Genomic DNA, 20,593 nt, shown 5'->3' with positions numbered 1-20,593 from the left:
GCGTTAGAGATATTTGTTACGTTATACGTTTTTGTTCTTTTTGGCTTTGAAATTAACACGTAAATACTTTTTAAACTTACACTTTTACTGCAAAACTTCACTAAAAACAATTTTTTGAATGAACTTTTTGTCAATATCGCATTGAATTTTTATTCCGTGTTTGGACTTGCATTGTGACAACGCAACGTATAACTGCCCGTGAGTGAATTTCATTTCTTTCTCTCTAATAAATGAACCGACTTTTTCGAATGTTTGTCCCTGTGATTTGTTAATTGTCATAGCAAAAGCTATTCTAACAGGAAACTGTAAATGTTTTAATACGAATGGCATATCAATATCTCCTTTGGTGTCTCATGTTATCCATGGAAGATGTACTACATTACCTTTCTTGTCGCCCTGTTAAAATTTTACATGTCATTGCCATGTAACCGATAGACAGTTTTCTCATTCATTTGTTTGACTTCATCATTTCTCGGTGTTAGGATTGCCTGTGTACTCATTTCTTCTGTTGATAACCCTTTGGGATGAAATTCATCAATAAGATTTCGACATAATACATCTTCCTTTATTGGGAACTTAAAGTGAGGAAAACGTAAACATTTATAAGAGCTGAGAGCACAGGAACTGTGCCTGACAAAAGCATTCACATGAATGAGAAGTGAGAGGACCGCGGGCGTGATTGTAAATGGCTGAGTGGAGGGCAGGACTTAACAAAATCTCTTGGCAATAGTCTCGTCTCGCAGGACTTGAAAAAATCTCTTGGAAAAAGTCGCGTCTCAAGATTTTCTTTTATAATAGAGAGATATCATAAGGGTGTACCCAGTCTGAAGTAGCTCCAGCTTGTGTCCATCTTAGATATGTCACAATAATTGGGATATGGAGTTCCTTAAGATGTCCCTGAACCTTTCTGACTATAGGCCTAGTGACTAACATGTCTGGGTGCATAGTATGGCATTCTTTCATTCCACTACCTAGTTCAGATGTGTTTGCACATTTGTATCCGAGGAAGAAAAACAGTATTAACTGTAATGATTATAAGTATTTAACTCACAAATACTAAGGACTGTATTTTGCATTAATCATGCTGCAGAGAGCTATATGATTTATTATTTCTATATGATTTGTTCTTCATTTAGGTAGAAAAAGAATTAAGCTTGTGCACAGAATTATTAGACTAACTTGCATTCTTTTATGAAAAAATGCTGACCTCTTGATACTAACAGAACACCCTGTGATATTATAAATCAATGTGATAGTTTCTGAATTCTTGCTTAAAACTATAAGAAACATGTCACTTATTGATTAATAAATAAGGATTTATTAATGTAACCAGACAAAATCTAATGAAGATATTAAAGCTATAAGAATGTAATTTCTTTATAAGTAATGTACTGAACTATAGGAAACTGCTTGAAACTGGTCTTGTGTGTGTGAGCTGATAAGGGCGTATTCCTTAGGAATGCAAGTGCCTGATAACTCTTTATTTTGGTAAGAAACTCTGTGCACTCCTGAATGTAATAAATCAGGATATAACCGTAACTTTCAGCAATCTATGTATGACCTCAAAATGATCTGCCATGTTTTTCTCTCTTTGGTTAATGAATAAGCTAGATAATAAAAAGAGAGGATTTCTTTTTTTTAGGCAGACTGTCTGATCTGACCACTGAGTGGTACTGAGGTGGGGGTCTGCAGTCTCTTTGACTCACCAAGAATAAAGAAAGTGCTTTTTATTTTAAATTGGTGTTTTTGTCTCCCGTTGTGTTTCCGACTTGGGAGCTGACAAAGGGAAAACCTCATTTAGTTATTCATATTCTTACTATCATCCATCCATCCATTATCCAACCCGCTATATCCTAACACAGGGTCATGGGGGTCTGCTGGCACCCTGCCCGAGGTTTGTTCCTGCCTTGTGCCCTGTGTTGGCACAAAACTTTAAAACAAATGCATTACACTATGCTAATATATATCCTAATTATTTTTAAATCTAATAGACCCTTACAGTGTATGGTGGCAGCTTGCTTAAAGGTGGTATGAGCTACATGTTGTATTTGTTTGCTATTGCTTCCCTTCGTAACAACATTAATCAGAAAAAAAATGATCTTATTCATACGATAATCAGTCACAAATGTTCTACGAGTGATATGTAATAGCTGCTCAGCAATTTATTGACTGCCCCTGGCCAATCAGAAGAAATAACCTATTATTGTTTCAGATAGGAGTTATCAGTTATCTTAGCAGGCCGTATTAATCAGCCCTTTACCAGCAGTCCTGCACTCTTTAGCCTGTCATTTTCTGCCATATTAATGCACCAAGAGAAATATTTTAATCGAAGACAACTGGCAAAAAGGTTTCGTGTTGATAGCTCCCTCTCATTATGAATTAATTGACATTAACACTGTCTGTCAACTCATCATTTGTTTTAGCTGTTTAATTATTTTTAAAGAAAAAGAAAAAACACATTCTGACCAAATGAAATGTGCTTTCATTAACCATGTGTCTGTTATGAATGAGACCGTTCCATCTGTAATTTGTATGCTGTGAAATATAATTATTGATTTGTACACAATGGCCTATATGAACCTATAAATTAGGCTTTTATATGGAGGCAAAATAAAACAGCATCATGCAGATGGCTGGTCTTTCTAGTTTCTCATGAAGTCGATAAACAATCTTCCAAAATGTTAAGTGTGCTTGCCTGTTTTTTTCCGGCATATCATAAGACGCTATGTCAGAATCTTGTATTTTGCCCTAGGAGAAGGGAGTCGGGGGAATCAGAGGGTGACAAATATAATCAATAGCTCCTTATTCAACATTAGCATGCCAGATTCTCCCATAAAGCAGCTCTTTTTAAACTAAAACATAATCCTATTTTAATATTATGCTGCCATAATATAAACTGATCAAAAAAATTAAAGGAAGTTAAAGGAAACGCATCAGATCTCAATGAGGGAAAAAAAAATCCTACTGGATATCTCTACTGATATGGACTGATATGGTAATGTGTTAGGAACAAAAGGATGCCACATCATTTGATGAAAGTGAAAATTATCAACCTACAGAGGACACCCCGAAAATCAAAGTGAAAATAATGATGCGACAGGCAGGCGAGTCCATTTTGCTGAAATTTCATTGCAGCAACTTCAAATCATACTCAGTAGTTTGTGTGCCCACCCCCCGTCAATGTTCTTGTATGGATGCTGCATGCCTGACAACGTCCTAATGAGATGACGGATGGTGTCCTGGGGGATCTCCTCCCAGATCTGGACCAGGGCATCACTGAGCTCCTGGACAGTCTGAGGCGCTGGATGGTCCAAAACATAATGTCCCACACAGAGGTGTTCTATTGGATTGAGGTCAGGCAAGTGAGCGTGGGGGCCAGTCAGGAGCTGCCTGCATACTCTCACCACATGAGGCTGGGCATTGTCGTGCACCAGGAGTTACCCAGGAGCCACTGCACCAGCAAAGGGTCTGACAGTGGGTCCAAGGATTTCATCCCTATACCTAATGGCAGTCAAGGTACCGTTGTCTAGCCTTTAGAGGTCTGTGCGTCCCTCCATGGATATGCCTCCCCAGACCATCACTGACCCCCCACCAAACCGGTCTTTCTGAACAATGTTACAGGCAGCATAACATTCTCCATGGCTTCTCCAGACCCTTTCACATCTGTCACATGTGCTCTGGGTGAACCTGCTCTCATCTGTGAAAAGCACAGGGCGCCAGGGGTGGATCTGCCAGTTCTGGTATTCTATGGCAGATGCCAGTCGAGCTCCATGGTGCCCACTAGAGGACGTTGGGCCCTCAGGCCTCCCTCATGAAGTCTGTTTCTGATTGTTTGGTCAGAGACATTCACACCACACTGTAGGCTCTGGCAGTGCTCATCCTGTTTCATACAATCGTTTTGTTCACCCCACTGAATTAAAGCTGAAAGTCTGCACCTCAACTGCATCTGAGTTGTTTCATTTAAAATTCATTGTGGTAATGTACAGAACCAAAATTAGAAAAAAGTTCTCTGTCCAAATATTTATGGACCTAACTGTATGTGGTGATGAAGCACATGCTTTAGCTGCACATATTTGCTGTCCTCATTTCAGAGTCACATAGTCCTTAATGATGAGAGGGCTGTTTAAAGCTGCAATAGAACATCATTTACTTTGGGAAGGAAGACTGGTAAATGTTTGCCATCTGCCTATACCATCAACTATTACAATCTGCTCTGCTATGTAAAAGTTCGCTTCAAAATGTACACATATGTAGTCTAAATTCATGTTAAACTGAACGAAATCAGACCATTAGCACCAAGCTGATTCTTTTCTTATTTCCATCCACAGAGCAATGACGCCTCAGGGAGTGCCTGGAACTGGTTGTATTTCATCCCTCTCATCATTATTGGTTCCTTCTTCATGCTGAACCTTGTTCTCGGTGTATTGTCTGGGTAAGTATCTACCTGCCTCACCACACTACATGCCACTGTGCAGTTATTAAAATTGATGGCCCAAAGGGCTATTGTGTTAGGTGTTAACATTTTATATTAGCTGTATTTGGGGCTAGAAGGAGAGTCTTTGGTTAGGAGTTCCGAATAAAAAGCACATTTTTGGTTATTTTTGAGATGATACTAGGTAACTGTTGTTGGAATATGTTTACCAAAAACAAAACGTAATATTTATGTATATCATCACCACACGTAACATTTGAAAATATAAAATGCAAACATGCTGTTTTTACAGCCGATTTGGAAATTTGCTTTTCTGACATGCTAACTAATTAAAAAGCTTGTCCATATTTATATGATTTTGAAACTACTTCAAAGGGATATTGGTTAAAAAAGTTTAATTTTGTTAACATATTACGTTCAAGAAGTTTTCAGTCTCTCTCTTTCTCTCTTTCTAAGTTTTATTAGACCAAATATTTATGAAAAACAAATGCAGACCAAGGATATTTTCAACAGTTCAGTTGGACCCGATTCACCTCACTGAATGTACTCTTAATGATATAGTGCACCCGAACAAATAATCCTGTATTTACCAGGAAACGTTCACCAAGTCCTTGTTCAAAAAGCGGACGCCACTTGTTTTTAAGATTAGGCACCCTTACACTATTTTAAGATTAGGCATCTACTCTGAATTTTTTAAGATTAGGGACCCTGGTGTACCTGGCCTTACCCCCACGAACTTTAAGTTCAGGGTTTATAGTAGGCATAGGCCAGTCTAAAACAAATAACAAGAAGGAGATGGCGTCCAATTTTTGAACAAGACCCCCTTGTTTGTCGTACAATTAGGAATGCAGACATTCAGGTGTACATCCTATTCTGCTCAATGCTCGCCACATTCTGCATCACCTGCCACGTTTGTCTCATCAAAATAACATGTGCTTCACTCCTTTTATTATTTCTAACTCTGCTCCTTTACCTTACTATTGTCAGGGATCAGAAGCTGAAGTCAAAACAGACACCTGAAGTGAAACTTTCTGTACCTACTATAGTAGGGGTTTTCAAAGTCGGTCCTGGGGCGCCCACTGTGGCTTCAGGTTTTTACTTCAACTGGATTCATAATCAGTGCACTGATTACAATTAATTAGCTGGTATTTTTTTCTCTTCTCTTATTCTACATTAAGAAAGCACAGCAGCATGATTTTTACATTTATAAAACATTTTGAAATATTTCTGTTTTTGCTATAGATTTAAATTAACTCACTTTTGTTGCTTTCATTCTATTTTACCCTTTCTCTGTGCAGTTTGCTCCCTTCATTGTACCTTAATAATGACAATTAAAAACGAGGAGAGCAGACACCCAGGCAAACAACACTGAATCGTGAAAGACAGCAACTAGTTTAGCGTTAGACACACTAACTAGAAAACAATGGATTAATTAAACAATTACAACTCCCAGAAAAATAGAATGAACATCCATCCATCCATTTTCCAACCCGCTGAATCCGAACACAGGGTCACGGGGGTCTGCTGGAGCCAATCCCAGCCAACACAGGGCATAAGGCAGGAACCAATCCCGGGCAGGGTGCCAACCCACCGCAGGACACACACAAACACACCCACACAGCAAGCACACACTAGGGCCAATTTAGAATCGCCAATCCACCTAACCTGCATGTCTTTGGACTGTGGGAGGAAACCGGAGCGGCCGGAGGAAACCCACGCAGACACGGGGAGAACATGCAAACTCCACGCAGAGAGGGCCCAGAAAGCGAACCCAGGTCTCCTAACTGCGAGGCAGCAGCGCTACCACTGCGCCACCATGCCGCCCTAGAATGAACATCAAGATGAAAATATTGTTAAAAAGAAAAGAAAATACATTATTCCATTATAACTGCTTAGTACATTTTAATGTATTTTTTTTTAACTAAACTTAGTTTTCTAATTTATATATTGTTCCTAAAACACCGAATATGGGCAACACCAGTTCACTTAATTAGCCCAGGATTCCAATTAAAAACAGAAGCTAGTTGGAACAAAAACCTGGGTCCGCAGGACCGCCGTTGAGAACCCCTGTACTACATGAAACACAAGTACACTTAAAAACTGCACTGATTTAGAGCATAAAATATATTCTTTATGACATTCTTTTTTATTTCGCTAATTTCTTAGTTTTCCCAATAATTCATGTGAATGTTTATATTAATCCCGTGTCCATTTAGGTGACTCAGTATTCTAGATACTAATATACATTTATGTGAAGAGACACCAGTTTTCATCTTAATTACATAACTTGTTAATATCTACTCACATGTCCTCATATTTGTAATTTGCTTATTTTGAAAAAAGAATTTATTTTGGAATTAATAGATATGACTTTTCATGATCATATGCTAGGTTACAGAAAGTGTACAGCAGGTATAGGCGAGCATGTCTTTCTTTGCCTTTATTTATTTTTTTATTTGTGACATCCATGATTGATTTCAAGATGTGTGATTTTTGGGTCTAAGGATCTCATCTTGAGTAAACTTTTATAAGTATTACCAAAGCAGTTGTTGAAAGTACCCCGTGAATAGTGGCTAACTTGCATTTCAACTATACTGGCATTCTTTTTTTTTATTTTATTAATTTTATTGTAATCATTCCATACAAATAGATCAATTTTTACAAAAAATAAGATTGAAAACAAATCAAACCCCACCCCTGAGAAGGAGAGCATGGCCAAAGGAGTAATACTTAAGGCTTGTAAACATACCTAAATTGTTGAGTTTAATAGGGCAAAAAAGATAAATGGAGAAGGAAAAGAAATGCGAAAATAATTATTTCTTCTTATTCTAAAATATTATTGATTAGATCCTGCCAGGTTTTGAAAAAATTCTGTACAGATCCTCTAACTGAGAATTAGATTTTTTCCAATTTCAAATAATATAAAACATTGGTTTCCCACTGACTTATCAGAGGAGAGTTGGCATTCTTGTACATAAAGAACATGAACATTAATGACAGAAATACGGAAACCGTCATTAATATATCGGGCATCACCACTTGTTTTATGTAGTTCAGGCTTCTTCAGAGTACGTGTTTACTGAATTACCCTTCCCTTCTCAGAGCCATAAACAACTTATTAGATAATTCATTATTTGTATAACATTATGTAAGTTGCAGGTAGAATAAAAAAAAAACTTTGTGAACCCAGCCTTATGTGCATTTAAATCCACTGACTCTTGAATTACAAAGCTTTACCTAATTTTTCTGTTTTTATTCAAGCATTACGGTGTACAGTATATGGCTTCTGGAAATATCAGATCAGTCAGGCAAAGTTTGCTGTTCTCATCCTTCCTCCCTTCTTTCTTAGGGAATTTGCCAAAGAGAGGGAGAGAGTGGAGAACAGGAGTGAATTTCTTAAATTGCGGCGACAGCAGCAGATTGAAAGAGAGCTCAATGGCTACCTGGAATGGATCTGCAAAGCGGGTAGGAAACAACCTGGTGGCAGCCGCCAAACGTGTCTTAGTGTACGGCCAGAAAAGACTGTCGTTGTGTTGAAAATTCATAGCATTTTAAATACGGCTTCACTTAATGTGGATGCAGGCTTGTAATCCCCTTTGATTCTTGCTTCTTGGCATGCTTATGGTCATGGTTCACTTGAAAACTGATGACATTGTGGGTGAGGGTGGAGTCTTATTTAAATTAATTTTATACACTATCTGAAATTTCAGAAATATACCATTTAAATGGTGAATGGGTCATGGCCTACGCTGTCATTATTTTTCATTAGTCCCATCATATAATACACTATGTAGAGGGCAAACACGCTCGCACAGTACTGGCTCATTCATGCTCGCTTACCTACTATTTTTTTTTAATTAAATCTCATGCTTGCAATTTGACTAATGTTTCCCCTTTTGTCTAGAAGAGGTAATCCTGGCAGAGGACGAGAGTGACCTGGACGATAGGCTGCCTTTTGATGGTACATATGCTGGTTTTTTTTTTAATTTCATTTTCACCACTTCCTTACATGTCTTTGTAAGTGAAGAATCCAGGAAGGAGAGTTTTCCAATGGTTTGCTGATTTAGACCCTTTCTTTCAATCCTACCCTACTCCTAAAATGTCATTATACAGTACTAGAAAATAAATAAAGAACCACATGCACTTTTTTCAGCGTTATTCATAATTGTAGCTCTATATTTTTATGGTATGTTTTTTATGATAACACGAAAAATACAAGCTAATTTCAGACAGTGTGGCCTAGCAGATGAGGTGTTTGCAACATAAGAATATCTCCATCACTGACAGACAACACATACGGTAACTCGGAATAAGTATGCTATTATTTATTTATTTGTTTCTTTACTTATTTGCAAAAAACTAACCTAAAGAAATTAGCGTAGTTTTTTTTTTTTTTTCCAAATATTTGTGGTGTCACAAAATGTATTAAAATAATTTACCAATCCAACTGCAATTGTGCAATCCTTATATTCTGTTTGGATTGCATAATAATAATTCTTTGCATTTATATAGCGCTTTTATCACTAGCACTCAGCAATTGTAGGTTAAGGGCATTGCTCAAGGGCCCAACAGAGCAGAGTCCCTTTTGGCATTTACAGGATTCGAACCGGCAACCTTCCGATTGTCAGTGCAGATCCCTAGCCTCAGGGCCACCACTCTGCCAAAATGCCAAAATGGAATAAAAAATTTACAGATTATTCAAATCAATTTTCTGTTAAAAAACAGGAAGATATCAATCCCATAAGTGTTCACCCCTTTAATTAGATGACGGGCCTTTAAATATCACAAAATGGCATCCAGCTATGTAGGTGTTTGTTTTCTCATGACTTCAGGTTAAATATTTAGATCTCTTGGACATCTCAAGGTTGCTTAGTTCAGCACTTAACAAAAACTACAGCCTAAAGTTAAACTGACTTCAAGGACCATTTCCAGAAATGTTATTGAAAAGCACCAAAACAAGTGAAGGATAGTGGAACATCCAAAGACTTTGAAAATACCCAAAACATCGTCTGTCAGATCAAAAAAAGGAAAAAATGGGCAAATTGGCCTCAAAAAAATCAGTGTGTGTGTGAGCTGCTCCTCAAGAAAGATCACTAGCAGGCTTAGAGCAATTTTAAAGAAATGAACATCTGCCTAGATGGGATAACTTGTGCACTGATCTCAACAAACTGGGCTTCAAGGGAGAGAGATGAAGCAAAACCTGTTCTTTAGAAGAATATAAGTCAAATGTTGATGACAAAGTGACAGAAGACATTGAGAACGTTAAAATCAACCTTTTTGTGTTTCTGTACTAAGTGCGATGCGCAGTGTAACAATACAGAACCCTGAAAAGCTATCCTTAGAGTGACGTATAGTTGTAACTGTATTAGGTTATGGAAATGTTACAGGGCTTGAAATGTTTGTAGTGACAAAGTGCACAATGTCATGAATTTGGAATTTTGTATTACTCGGAATTCACTTCTGTTCCAATTTTGTGAATTTTTACGTTTAACTGTTTTATTAATTTAGCATTTTTCTAATGATGTCAGCGCCTTGCTCTTTTGTATTTCCTCGCAATCACTGCCATTCTTTGTTATTTCTATGTGGTCGTGGTAATGTTGCTGTTGGTGGCAGGTTCTCCGTTGCTACCACATGATTGTGCCGTCACAATGCATGATGTCATTATGTTGTAGCTATATAAAATGCCATTATGATGTCCCGCTATCAAAGAGGGTGGGTACAAAATGAGTTGCTGTTTGCGTGAATAGTATGGTTAAGGTTGAACTGGTAATAGGACTTTCTCACGTGCCTTTTTAATTTTGATTTTTCAAATTCGTTTTGTCTTACTTTTGATCTAACAGTTTTGACTCCTGCCTGTATCCAACCTTATCGTCTACCAATCTTATTGATTTTGGCCTCTGGGCATGCCTTTTTCCACCATAGGCATAACAGACAATAGATGCAATAGGTTATAAACAAGTCTCTCTATTACCGGTATATAAAAAAATCCTGGGACGAGACGAGACTTTTTAGCCTGGGATGGGACGTGACTTTTTCAGAGAGATACTTTCAAGTCCTGCGAGACGAGACTTTGTGCCAAGAGATTTAACCACTCCCGGGGCCTGAAATAAAAGACAAAGAGTAGATAACAAAGTAGAACGTCTTAAAGAATCAAAAACATTGGCGTGATACACATGCAGAGCAGGTTGGAGATAATGAAAGTCCTAAAATTCGAAAGCTTCAAACTGCGCAAAAACAAACAGAAATTATTACTTGGTGAAAACAACGAAAAGAGATCGAATATATTGTTTGGATTTAAACTTTAAGTCGGAGACTTGTAGATCATCTAATTTGTGTTGCCAACAGGGACAAGTAGTGTATATTTCCAATGAAGATGCGTTTCTGCGAGACTTAAACGATTTGTTGTTTGGTGAAAGTGAAATCCACATACGCGAGGGGCAGAGATGCGAGGTGGCTGGCATGTAGCGCTGGCCAGAGGGTTGGCAAGCGAAGTGAGCAGGGGGGGCAAAGCCTCCTAGTCTTAGTATAAAACTAGCTGCAGTTAACAAGACAATAGTAACTTAGGAAAAGATCGACATTTCATCAGAAAAATAATCTGAAACATGGTAACACAACTGTATTGGAAAAAATTACCACAAAATAACTATTTTTTGGCAGACCCATTGAAAGCATGAAGATCACCACAGTGGTGGAAAAGTTACGTAGGAGAAAAATGTGGAAAATGATGTGTCCACATGTGCTGAGCTGGTAGAAATTCAATTACAGTTAGAATCAGTCATTTTTTTGAGCATGTATAGTTGTGACTGACTTGTAGAATTTTTTTCATTTGACCAAAAACTAAACACATTTCAGATTCTTTTCTATCTTAGACGCGTTAAGTTTACTAATGTCGGAGGAGAAATAGGTTCAGCTAACACTACAGGTCTCACAAAATATCTGGAAACATTACGCACTGTCTCTTCTTCCTGGTTTATTCTGCTCAAACATCCCTGATCATGTTGTCAATTCATTTTTCCAGTTGCAAGGGGAGTTACAGCCTGGAAGTTCCCTGTTCTTTCATTCCAGTCATTTTCCTATGATTTTAGGCTATGTGTGTGAATTTTTGCAAATGTTCCCAATTGCAGTATTAAGTGATTCATTCTTAAGTAACATCTTCCCTTGTACTTTAGTGGTGTAAATGTAGGCCAGGTAGGAAGCTGTGGTATCTCTTTTAATTCTATAGTGTTTGCATCCATGCACAAAGCTGAGTTTTCTTTATTTGTGATGCAGGTGACCATGATCCTGACTGTAATGTTCACATTTACATCATCTGTTTGATTTCCACGTTCACATTTGCTACCGTTTCTCTGCTGTGCCTGCCTGAGTGGTCTCTTTCTCCTATTAGTTCTCTCGTTGTCTTCTTTGTTCTAAGCTAGAGGACCGCTCATTTTCTCTGCATGAGACAATGAGCCGATCTTTGATTTCTTCCTTGGCATTTCTCTGACCTGATACTCGATGATTCCGAGTGGGAAAGTTACTGTTTAGCGGATAATAACACCACATATTCTATTACAACTCTGTGGGATACTCTAAGGGCGAGTATTCCGGTTGTGGCAATGCTCTGTACAATTGGAACAATTCCTACCGTGCCACGGACATGCATTTTCATACAGCTCTGTTTCAACAGCATGCATTCCTGAAATGTGGAAATTCACAATACTTAAATAAAAATGCATTGTGATTTATTCTTATATTTTGGCATTACCATAGGCTCTAGACGAAGAGCAACTATTAAAAAGAGCAAGACTGACCTCTTAAATCCAGAAGAGGGAGAGGATCACTTAGGAGACATTGCCTCTGTGGGTAAGTTGTTCAAATCATTTGGAACTCATTTGTGTCTATGGACCTAAGCAATTTAGGATTTTTTTGTCCATTACTTATAACATTGAGAAACAGCGACTCACTAAGAATGTCTTAAATGATAGGCATACCAACAACGTGTGTAGAGATTTAGTGCCCTGGGCCTTATTTTAGCCACTTCAGTTCTGTATTTAAGTTCATTATTCCTTGATTAGTATGATTACCTTTAAAAGAAAAGTCATGGAAAATTTGGAGTTTGGACAATTGTAGGGGACAGTAGGGTACATGTTCTTGCTGCAGAAGGCCAATGAAAACACTGAAGCAAATTGAGGGCAGATCATTACCACAGATGCATTAACAATAGCATGCAAAAATTGTGTATCACCCCAGAAATATGGAAATTCCACAAATTTACTGAAATTATAGGGAGGTCCAGATCTAATTATGCAATTTTCATTACGCTATAACTTACTAAGTTTATTACATAGAGAATTCACAGCACCTGCCCTGCACATAGAGATTTCACTTAAAATTCTTTTTGTTGCCAATAGATGGCAGCACCTGCCCTGCATTCCAAAATGGCACAGTTGCATAATTAGATCTGGACCACCCTGTACAAGCGAACGAACTGTGCCCCCCTAGTGGCTAATGCCTATATTGTAAAGGACATGTTTTCTTATTCAGTCCTCATCACTAAGTTACTAGAGTGTCACATTAAGCTGGTAACTTCACCTGGCAATTCATATCATAGAAATATTCCAACAGCTGTACCATTTGGATTTGTAAATGACTTTGTGTGAAACCATCGATCATTCAAATATTATTTTTTCTTTACGAAATTTCAGGGAAGGCACTTTTTATTGCAGTCAAAGAGGGCATAGATTGAAATAATTAACTCCAAATGTGGATGCAATTAGATTACGCTTTACATGATAATCCGTAAGTGCCTGTAAATTCATAGCAGTGAGTCCTTTACCAAATGCCAAATCATTCCACTTAACTGATTGTAACATTTTAAACTATGGAAATAAATTGTTTCACTGCAATGTGAAAGTTATTGTTCATGAAAGTGTTGTAGAAAATAAACAAATATGAATGATGACAATGTATTTGCCCTCCCCAGTTTTGCTAAACTTCTCGGTTTAATGACTCCTTCTTCCCAAGAAAACACAGCTTTCTTTCTTAGCACAGAAGTAATGTCATTTAAAGGCTCTTCATCACACATACTTTGTGTAATGCCAGCTATTGTCAGTTTCTCATGGTTGCACAGTGAGTCTTCTGGATCTAGAAAAATGTTTGTGAGAGGAAATCCTTGCTTGTTCATTTTCAGTTCTAGAGCTGAAGATATTTCACACAAACAGATATTACTGACATAGTATAATTGCATTTCTCCTCCTAAAGCAACAGCAAAATCCTTGGCTGCTAAAGACTTTTTTTATTCAGACCATGGATCTCACAGATTACATTGAAATGTTTTTGTCCCTTTTGACTAATCCCCACCTTTTTGCATATCCTCTTCTATTCCTAGGCTCACCCTTTGCACGTGCAAGTATTAAAAGTGCCAAATTGGAGGGCGCTTCCTCATTTTATAAGAAAGAGCGCAGGTTACGTTTCTTCATCCGCCACGTGGTCAAAACTCAGGCCTTCTACTGGACTGTGCTGAGTCTGGTAGCCCTCAACACTCTTTGTGTAGCCATCGTTCACTACAACCAGTCTGAGCGGCTGTCAGACTTCCTCTGTAAGTGTTGGAATCCTCGTGTTCTGCCATCCCAGAGAACTCAAACAAAAGCCCAAAGCTCATTCATGTCTTGGTCAATTGTAATTCATGTTAAACTGGTTAAAAGCATTTAGTATTGTGCTTTATCTTGCTGCTTTGTAAAGTGACATTATGCTTTGTAAAAGGTGCTATACAAGATAATAATTTTTGTAAAAATATTTATTTATATTTTGAAATTGTTTTTGGTAAATCAGTAACTACATCATCCTGGTTTAAAAGAGTGTGGGTGTGTACATCAGTATGCTATGCACGTGACTCGTGTCCTTGGTCTTGCCTTGGGCATAATGCTACTAAGATAGGTTCTGTTTCCCCCATGAACATACTCTATAAAAATTAGGGATGGATAGATGGATTGAGGGAGGCACGGTGGCGCAGTGGGTAGCACTGCTGCCTTGCAGTTAGGAGACCCAGGTTTGCTTCCCAGGTCCTCCCTCTGTGGAGTTTGCATGTTCGCCCCGTGTCTGCATGGGTTTCCTCCGGGTACTCCGGTTTCCTCCCACAGTCCAAAGACATCCTAAATTGTCCCTAGTGTGTGCTTGGTGTGTGTGTGCCCTGCCCGGGGTTTGCTTCATGCCTTGCGCCCTGTGTTGGCTCCAACAGACCCCCGTGACCCTGTAGTTAAGATGTAGTGGGTTGGATGGATGGATAGATGGATTGAACTCGGCACGAATAGTAACCATACTGTAAGTTTCAACTGTTCATAATAGCCATACTTGAGCCTGTTAGCCTTGACATTATTTGTTCAATTTTTCTTTTATGTGACCAGGATAACATTTTTGGATTTGAATATAACTACTTTATTTTATTAACATTTAATTAGATTGTCATCTTTATCATGTTTAGTTGGTAGTACCCAAGACCTCACAAATAGGCTTTCAATTTGTTTTCTATGTCAAAAAGTATTTCAGCTTTAAAAACTGCTATTAAATATGATATAATAATTTTAGCGTCATTTTTATAACTTTAATGAGTGCATACTGTAAATAATGCTTAAACGTCTAAACTTATTATGTTTGTTTTTGTTCAATACTCTTCAATTTCAGATTATGCAGAATTTATTTTCTTAGGACTCTTTATGTCCGAAATGTTTATAAAAATGTATGGACTTGGGACCAGGCCTTATTTTCACTCCTCATTTAACTGCTTTGACTGTGCAGTAAGTATCGTTGATATTTTAAAAGTTATTTTGTATTACTTTAATTTTCCAGCTTTTTAGCCATATACCCTAATTCTTTCAGCCTGTTTGATTATACCATCCATCTTACCACCGTGTCGCACCAGTTGTTCCACTGCACCGTGTTTGTCTTCAGACTTCACATTGATCTGCTGCTTCTCACTCTCATTCATCTCCTCACACAGCTTACATGTCTTAACCTTCTCGTTTAGAGGTTGTAACTAGAGATAGCTTCTGAAGCGCCTTCACTGCACTTCTTCAATCTCAATACACCCACTAGAATCAACCAGTAATCTGCATCTGTGTTCATTATGGAGTATTGTACTTTGTTACTTTCTCCAAGGCAACTGCATGCTCAGGATTGTTAAGTTTACTGGACTGGACTAGTTTAGATAGATAGATAGATAGATAGATAGATAGATAGATAGATAGATAGATAGATAGATAGATAGATAGATAGATAGATAGATAGATAGATAGATAGATAGATAGATAGATAGATAGATAGATACTTTAGTATTCCCAATGGGAAATTCACATACTTCAGCAGCAGCATACTGATAAAAAACAATATTACATTAAAGTGTTTACTAGAACTGCATAATATTTTGACATGCAAACAATACTCATAAAGCCGCTGTACCCTTCTGTAGACTACCCCTCACACCACGACACATTTATGAACCCTGTCAGCCAGCTGCCCAGTTCACTGATGAGTGCTAAAGCTGGAGCAATGCTGCTGCTGGAGTATGTGAATTTCTCCTTGGGATTAATAAAGTATCTATCTATCTATCTATCTATCTATCTATCTATCTATCTATCTATCTATCTATCTATCTATCTATCTATCTATCTATCTATCTATCTATCTAAAGCCAATACCTGCAATAGCATTTTCTGAATTCATATTTGGGCATATCTTTTCTATGTCCGCTTATCATTTTAGTATCATTTCCTTCAGTTCTGCCTCATTTTGTGCCATTAATTTTACAATTTGTATAGTGGATTTCCTATGGCAATCTATCTTGTACCTTCCTGTCACAGACTGTACATAATTGAACAAAAGCCCTTTACTCTACAATTCTGGTATCCTAAGTATCATTTATGCTTCCATTATTTACAGACAGTTCTGCAGAAAAAAACTGTTCATCACTAATCCTGTTTTTAGAACAGCAGCCATTCCTCTGTTGTAAAAGCTGTAAAAAGCACTTTGGCATAGAGAAAGCTTTTCAGGCTTAAAGAATTCCAGAACAAATGAAGCACTGTGATGGATGTGGGATAAAGTCTAAAGTAACCCGTGGATGCCCATCCTCACAGAAAGATTGTAAACTGTGCATTAATCTAAATTGATCTGATTTGTTTGCGTCAGGAGGCCCTGCTGTGCTCATTCTGCTAATCTTCAAAATTTACTTTTGATTGACAGTCATGATGTTATTAATGTGTTTTGTTTTTTAGGTTATTATAGGCAGTATTTTTGAAGTTATCTGGGCAGTAGTGAAGCCCGGGACATCTTTTGGAATCAGTGTTTTACGTGCTCTCAGGTTATTGAGGATATTCAAAGTTACAAAGTAAGTACCACTTCATTTTATTGCATCTTTTACTATTAATAAAACATTTATTCTTTTTCTTGATTATTCCTTTTCTGTTACTTCATAGAACAAAACAACCTAAACTGAATGAACGTAATTTGTTTATAACTGTGGTTCTCACTGTAAAAAATCGGGAGTGGTCTCCCCTAGACTTTCTCATATCCTCAGATATGGGGATGGATTTTTGAGGAGTAACTCGCAAGACAATCTTTATATTTTAATATTATGTACATTAAAGGACCATCAACAACAAGTCAAGTCAAATTAATAATATCTTGAACTATTATTATAAAAGGGAAATTGAATAAATCAGACTCTGGAGCTGAATGAATAAAAGGTAAAGTACCACTTCTGGTTAGCGGGAACAGCTCAACAGTTGATAGAAATCTACGCTTTGTACTTAATTCTTGTATGCAAAATTTGGTTGACCGAAGTGAAAGTTATCGTGTTTACACACACACACAGACATAATTCCAAAAACAGTCGGTCTCAGGGAGGTCTAAAACGTCAAGATTCATCAAAATCTCAAAATGGAATTTTTGGAGGGTTCCAATACTTTCCCTACACTTTGTATATGAGAAAATCAGGGGGTCTAAAACGTCGAGATTCATCAAAGTCTTGACATCAAATCTTTGGACGATTACAATACTTTCCCTATACTTCGTATACAAGAAAGTAAAAAAGGGAAAGACACAGCCGACCACCTATGGCCAAAAGTCACTACTTAGTGCAGGGGTCGCCAACTCCCATCCTGGAGGACCACCGTGGCTGCAGGTTTTCATTCTAACCATTTTCTTAATGAGTGACCCGTTTTTGCTGCTAATTAACTTCTTTTGAAATCATTTTAATCAACATGCTCTTGAAAACTCAGACCCCTTAATTGTTTCTTTTTCCTTAATTAGTGGCCAAACAATAGTGAGCTGCGGTGGGTTGGCACCCTGCCCAGGATTGTTTCCTGCCTTGTGCCCTGTGTTGGCTGGGATTGGCTCCAGCAGACCCCCGTGACCCTGTGTTCGGATTCAGCGGGTTGGAAAATGGATGGATGGATAGATGGACAATAGTGAGATTCAAAATGAGCCAAAACAACTGGGGTCCATCATACAATATCTGAAAATAAAAAGAAAGATGAAGGTCTCAGGAATGTTGATCTGCTCAGGTCCTCGAAACAAAGAGAAAATCAACAATTTCAGAAATGTCTGCTAATGCACCATGAGAGTAGCAACAAGCCACAGAATTAAAGAATGAGTTTAATTGATGACAAGAATCAGAGCCTAATTAAGCAGCTGGTTGGAGTGAAATCGGTTGGAGTTTGAGGCCCTGAGTTAGTTGGTCTTCTGTTGGCTCCCTCACTTCACATTTCATTTCTGTTTGGGTGCCATTTAAGGAAAGAAATGAAGCAATGCAGAGGAACGATGAAGAAATTTAGGGGAACAAATCTTAAAAAAGCAATTCAATTAAAATGAATTCACAAGACGTTAATTAGCAGCACAAATAGGGCACTCATTTAAAAAAAATAGGTTTGAATGAAAACCTGCACCCATGGTGGTCCTCCAGGACCAGAGTTGGCAACCCCGGCTTAGTATAAATTCATCATTAAAATTGTGAAATTGTTATTAGTATTATGTACTTGTATTAAACATACAAACATCCAAATCCTTTGTGTCTGCATTTGCTTTTCAACAATTCTTATTTCAACCCGGAATCAATAATAACCCCTTGGCCTCTGGTGATAGTGTAACAGAAAGCATACTGACAGCATTTACAGTTTACAACATAAATGGCATGCAGACAGAACCCTCCATCATCGTTGTTTTAGAGCCAATCCCCAGGGCCACAAGCAGCCAGGACGTTTATATAAGCACAGAGATTGGGAACCAACCTGATTGTTATAAATGAATAAATGTATTTAACTAACAAAGGGCTAAATTAAAAATTTCATGTGGCATCATAATTTGGCATCTTGGTACTTTGTACAATTTTTGTCAAGTTATGCAAACATGTGTAAAGTTGGATGTCACAACAGCATTAACCAGAAATGTAACTGTAATAAGCGTACTAAATCAGACAAGAAACCGCAGTAGTCAAGTGCACTAACAAGACGTGATGCCACTCCTGTAGCATAACATGTGGGTTAAGGATATACAGTATCTCACAAAAGTGAGTCCACTCCTCACATTTTTGCAAATATTTTATGATATCTTTTCATGGGACAACACTGAAGATGTGACACTTTGACACAATGTTAAGTAGTCTGTGTACAGCTTGTGTGAATATGCTGTCCCCTCAAAATAACTCAACACACAGCCATTAATGTCTAAACCACTGGCAACAAAAGTGAGTACACCCCTAAGTGAAAAATGCACAAATTGTGCCCAAAGTGTCAATATTTTGTGTGGTCACCATTATTTTCCAGCACTGCCTTAACTCTCTTGGGCATGGAGTTCACACGAGCTTCACAGGTCGCCACTGGAATTCTCTTCCACTCCTCCATGATGACATCACGGAGCTGGTGGATGTTAGAGACTCCTCCACCTTCCCCACAGATGCTCAATAGGGTTTAGGTCTGGAGACATGCTTGGCCAGTCCAGCACCTTTACCCTCAGTTTCTTTTACAAGGCAGTGGTGGTCTTGGAGCTGTGTTTGGGGTTGTTATCATGCTCTACTTCAGTGTATCACAGTACATGTTGGCATTCATGGTTCCCTTAATGAATTGTAGCTCCCCAGTGCCAGCAGCGCTCATGCAGCCCCAAACCATGACACTCCCACCACCATGCTTGACTGTAGGCAAGACACACTTGTCTTTGTACTCCTCACCTGGTTGCCGCCACACACACTTGATCTTGGTCTCATCAGACCACAGGACATGGGTCCAGTAATCCATGTCTTTAGTCTGCTTGTCTTCAGCATAGTGTTTGTGGGCTTTCTTGTGCATCATCTTTAGAAGAGGCTTCCTTCTGGGACGACAGCCATGTAGACCAATTTGATGCAGTGTGCGGCGGGCGTGTGGTCTGAGCACTGACAGGCTGACCTCTGCAGCAATGCTGGCAGCACTCATACATCTGTTTTCAAAAGACAACCTCTGGATATGACACTGATCACGTGCACTCAGCTTCTTTGGTCGACCATGGTGAGGCCTGTTCTGAGTGAAAGCAGTCCTGTTAAACCACTGTATGGTCTTGACCACCGTGCTGCAGCTCAGTTTCAGCGTGTTGCCAATCTTCTTATAGCCGAGGCCATCTTTATGTAGAGCAACAATTCTTTTTTTCAGATCCTCAGAGAGTTCTTTGCCATGAGGTGCCATGTTGGACTTCCAATGACCAGCATGAGAGAGTGAGAGCGATAACACCAAATTTAACACACCTGAGACCTTGTAACACGAACGAGTCACATGACACCGGGGAGGGAAAATGGCTAATTGGGCACAATTTGGGCATGTTTCACTTAGGGGTGTACTCATTTTTGTTACCAGCGGTTCAGACATTAATGGCTGTATGTTGTTATTTTGACGGGACAGCAACTTCACACTGTGATACAAGCTGTACACGGACTACTTGACATTGGATCAAAGTGGTGTACCATGAAAAGACAGAATAAAATATTTACAAAAATGTGAGGGGTGGACTCACTTTTGTGAGATACTGTAATTGATGCCACTAAATTATCATTTACTGTGACAAAGTGACAGCAAAATAACACAAATATAAAGTGAAAATTCTTGCAGCAGTAAGCACGCTTATAAAATTCAAGCTAGGATGGACTTTGTGCCTGCAGCGGCAGTGGCC

General features: G+C 38.4%; 1 protein-coding gene across 1 annotated transcript in view; it reads left to right on the top strand.

Moving 5' to 3' along the window:
- The window catches only part of LOC114667235 (voltage-dependent P/Q-type calcium channel subunit alpha-1A-like), a 476,759-nt gene that overhangs the window by 262,727 nt on the left and 193,439 nt on the right, over positions 1 to 20,593 (top strand). The window contains exons 7-13 of the mRNA XM_051920739.1: positions 4,329 to 4,432; positions 7,782 to 7,897; positions 8,337 to 8,393; positions 12,182 to 12,274; positions 13,800 to 14,009; positions 15,092 to 15,204; positions 16,678 to 16,790. Coding sequence (XP_051776699.1) covers positions 4,329 to 4,432; positions 7,782 to 7,897; positions 8,337 to 8,393; positions 12,182 to 12,274; positions 13,800 to 14,009; positions 15,092 to 15,204; positions 16,678 to 16,790 — 806 coding nt within the window. The remainder of the gene's footprint in view (positions 1 to 4,328; positions 4,433 to 7,781; positions 7,898 to 8,336; positions 8,394 to 12,181; positions 12,275 to 13,799; positions 14,010 to 15,091; positions 15,205 to 16,677; positions 16,791 to 20,593) is intronic.

Source organism: Erpetoichthys calabaricus, chromosome 17 (assembly GCF_900747795.2).
Source record: "Erpetoichthys calabaricus chromosome 17, fErpCal1.3, whole genome shotgun sequence".
NCBI lineage: Eukaryota > Metazoa > Chordata > Cladistia > Polypteriformes > Polypteridae > Erpetoichthys > Erpetoichthys calabaricus.
Note: the sequence above shows the minus strand (reverse complement) of the source record. Positions and strands in the feature narration are given on the sequence as shown.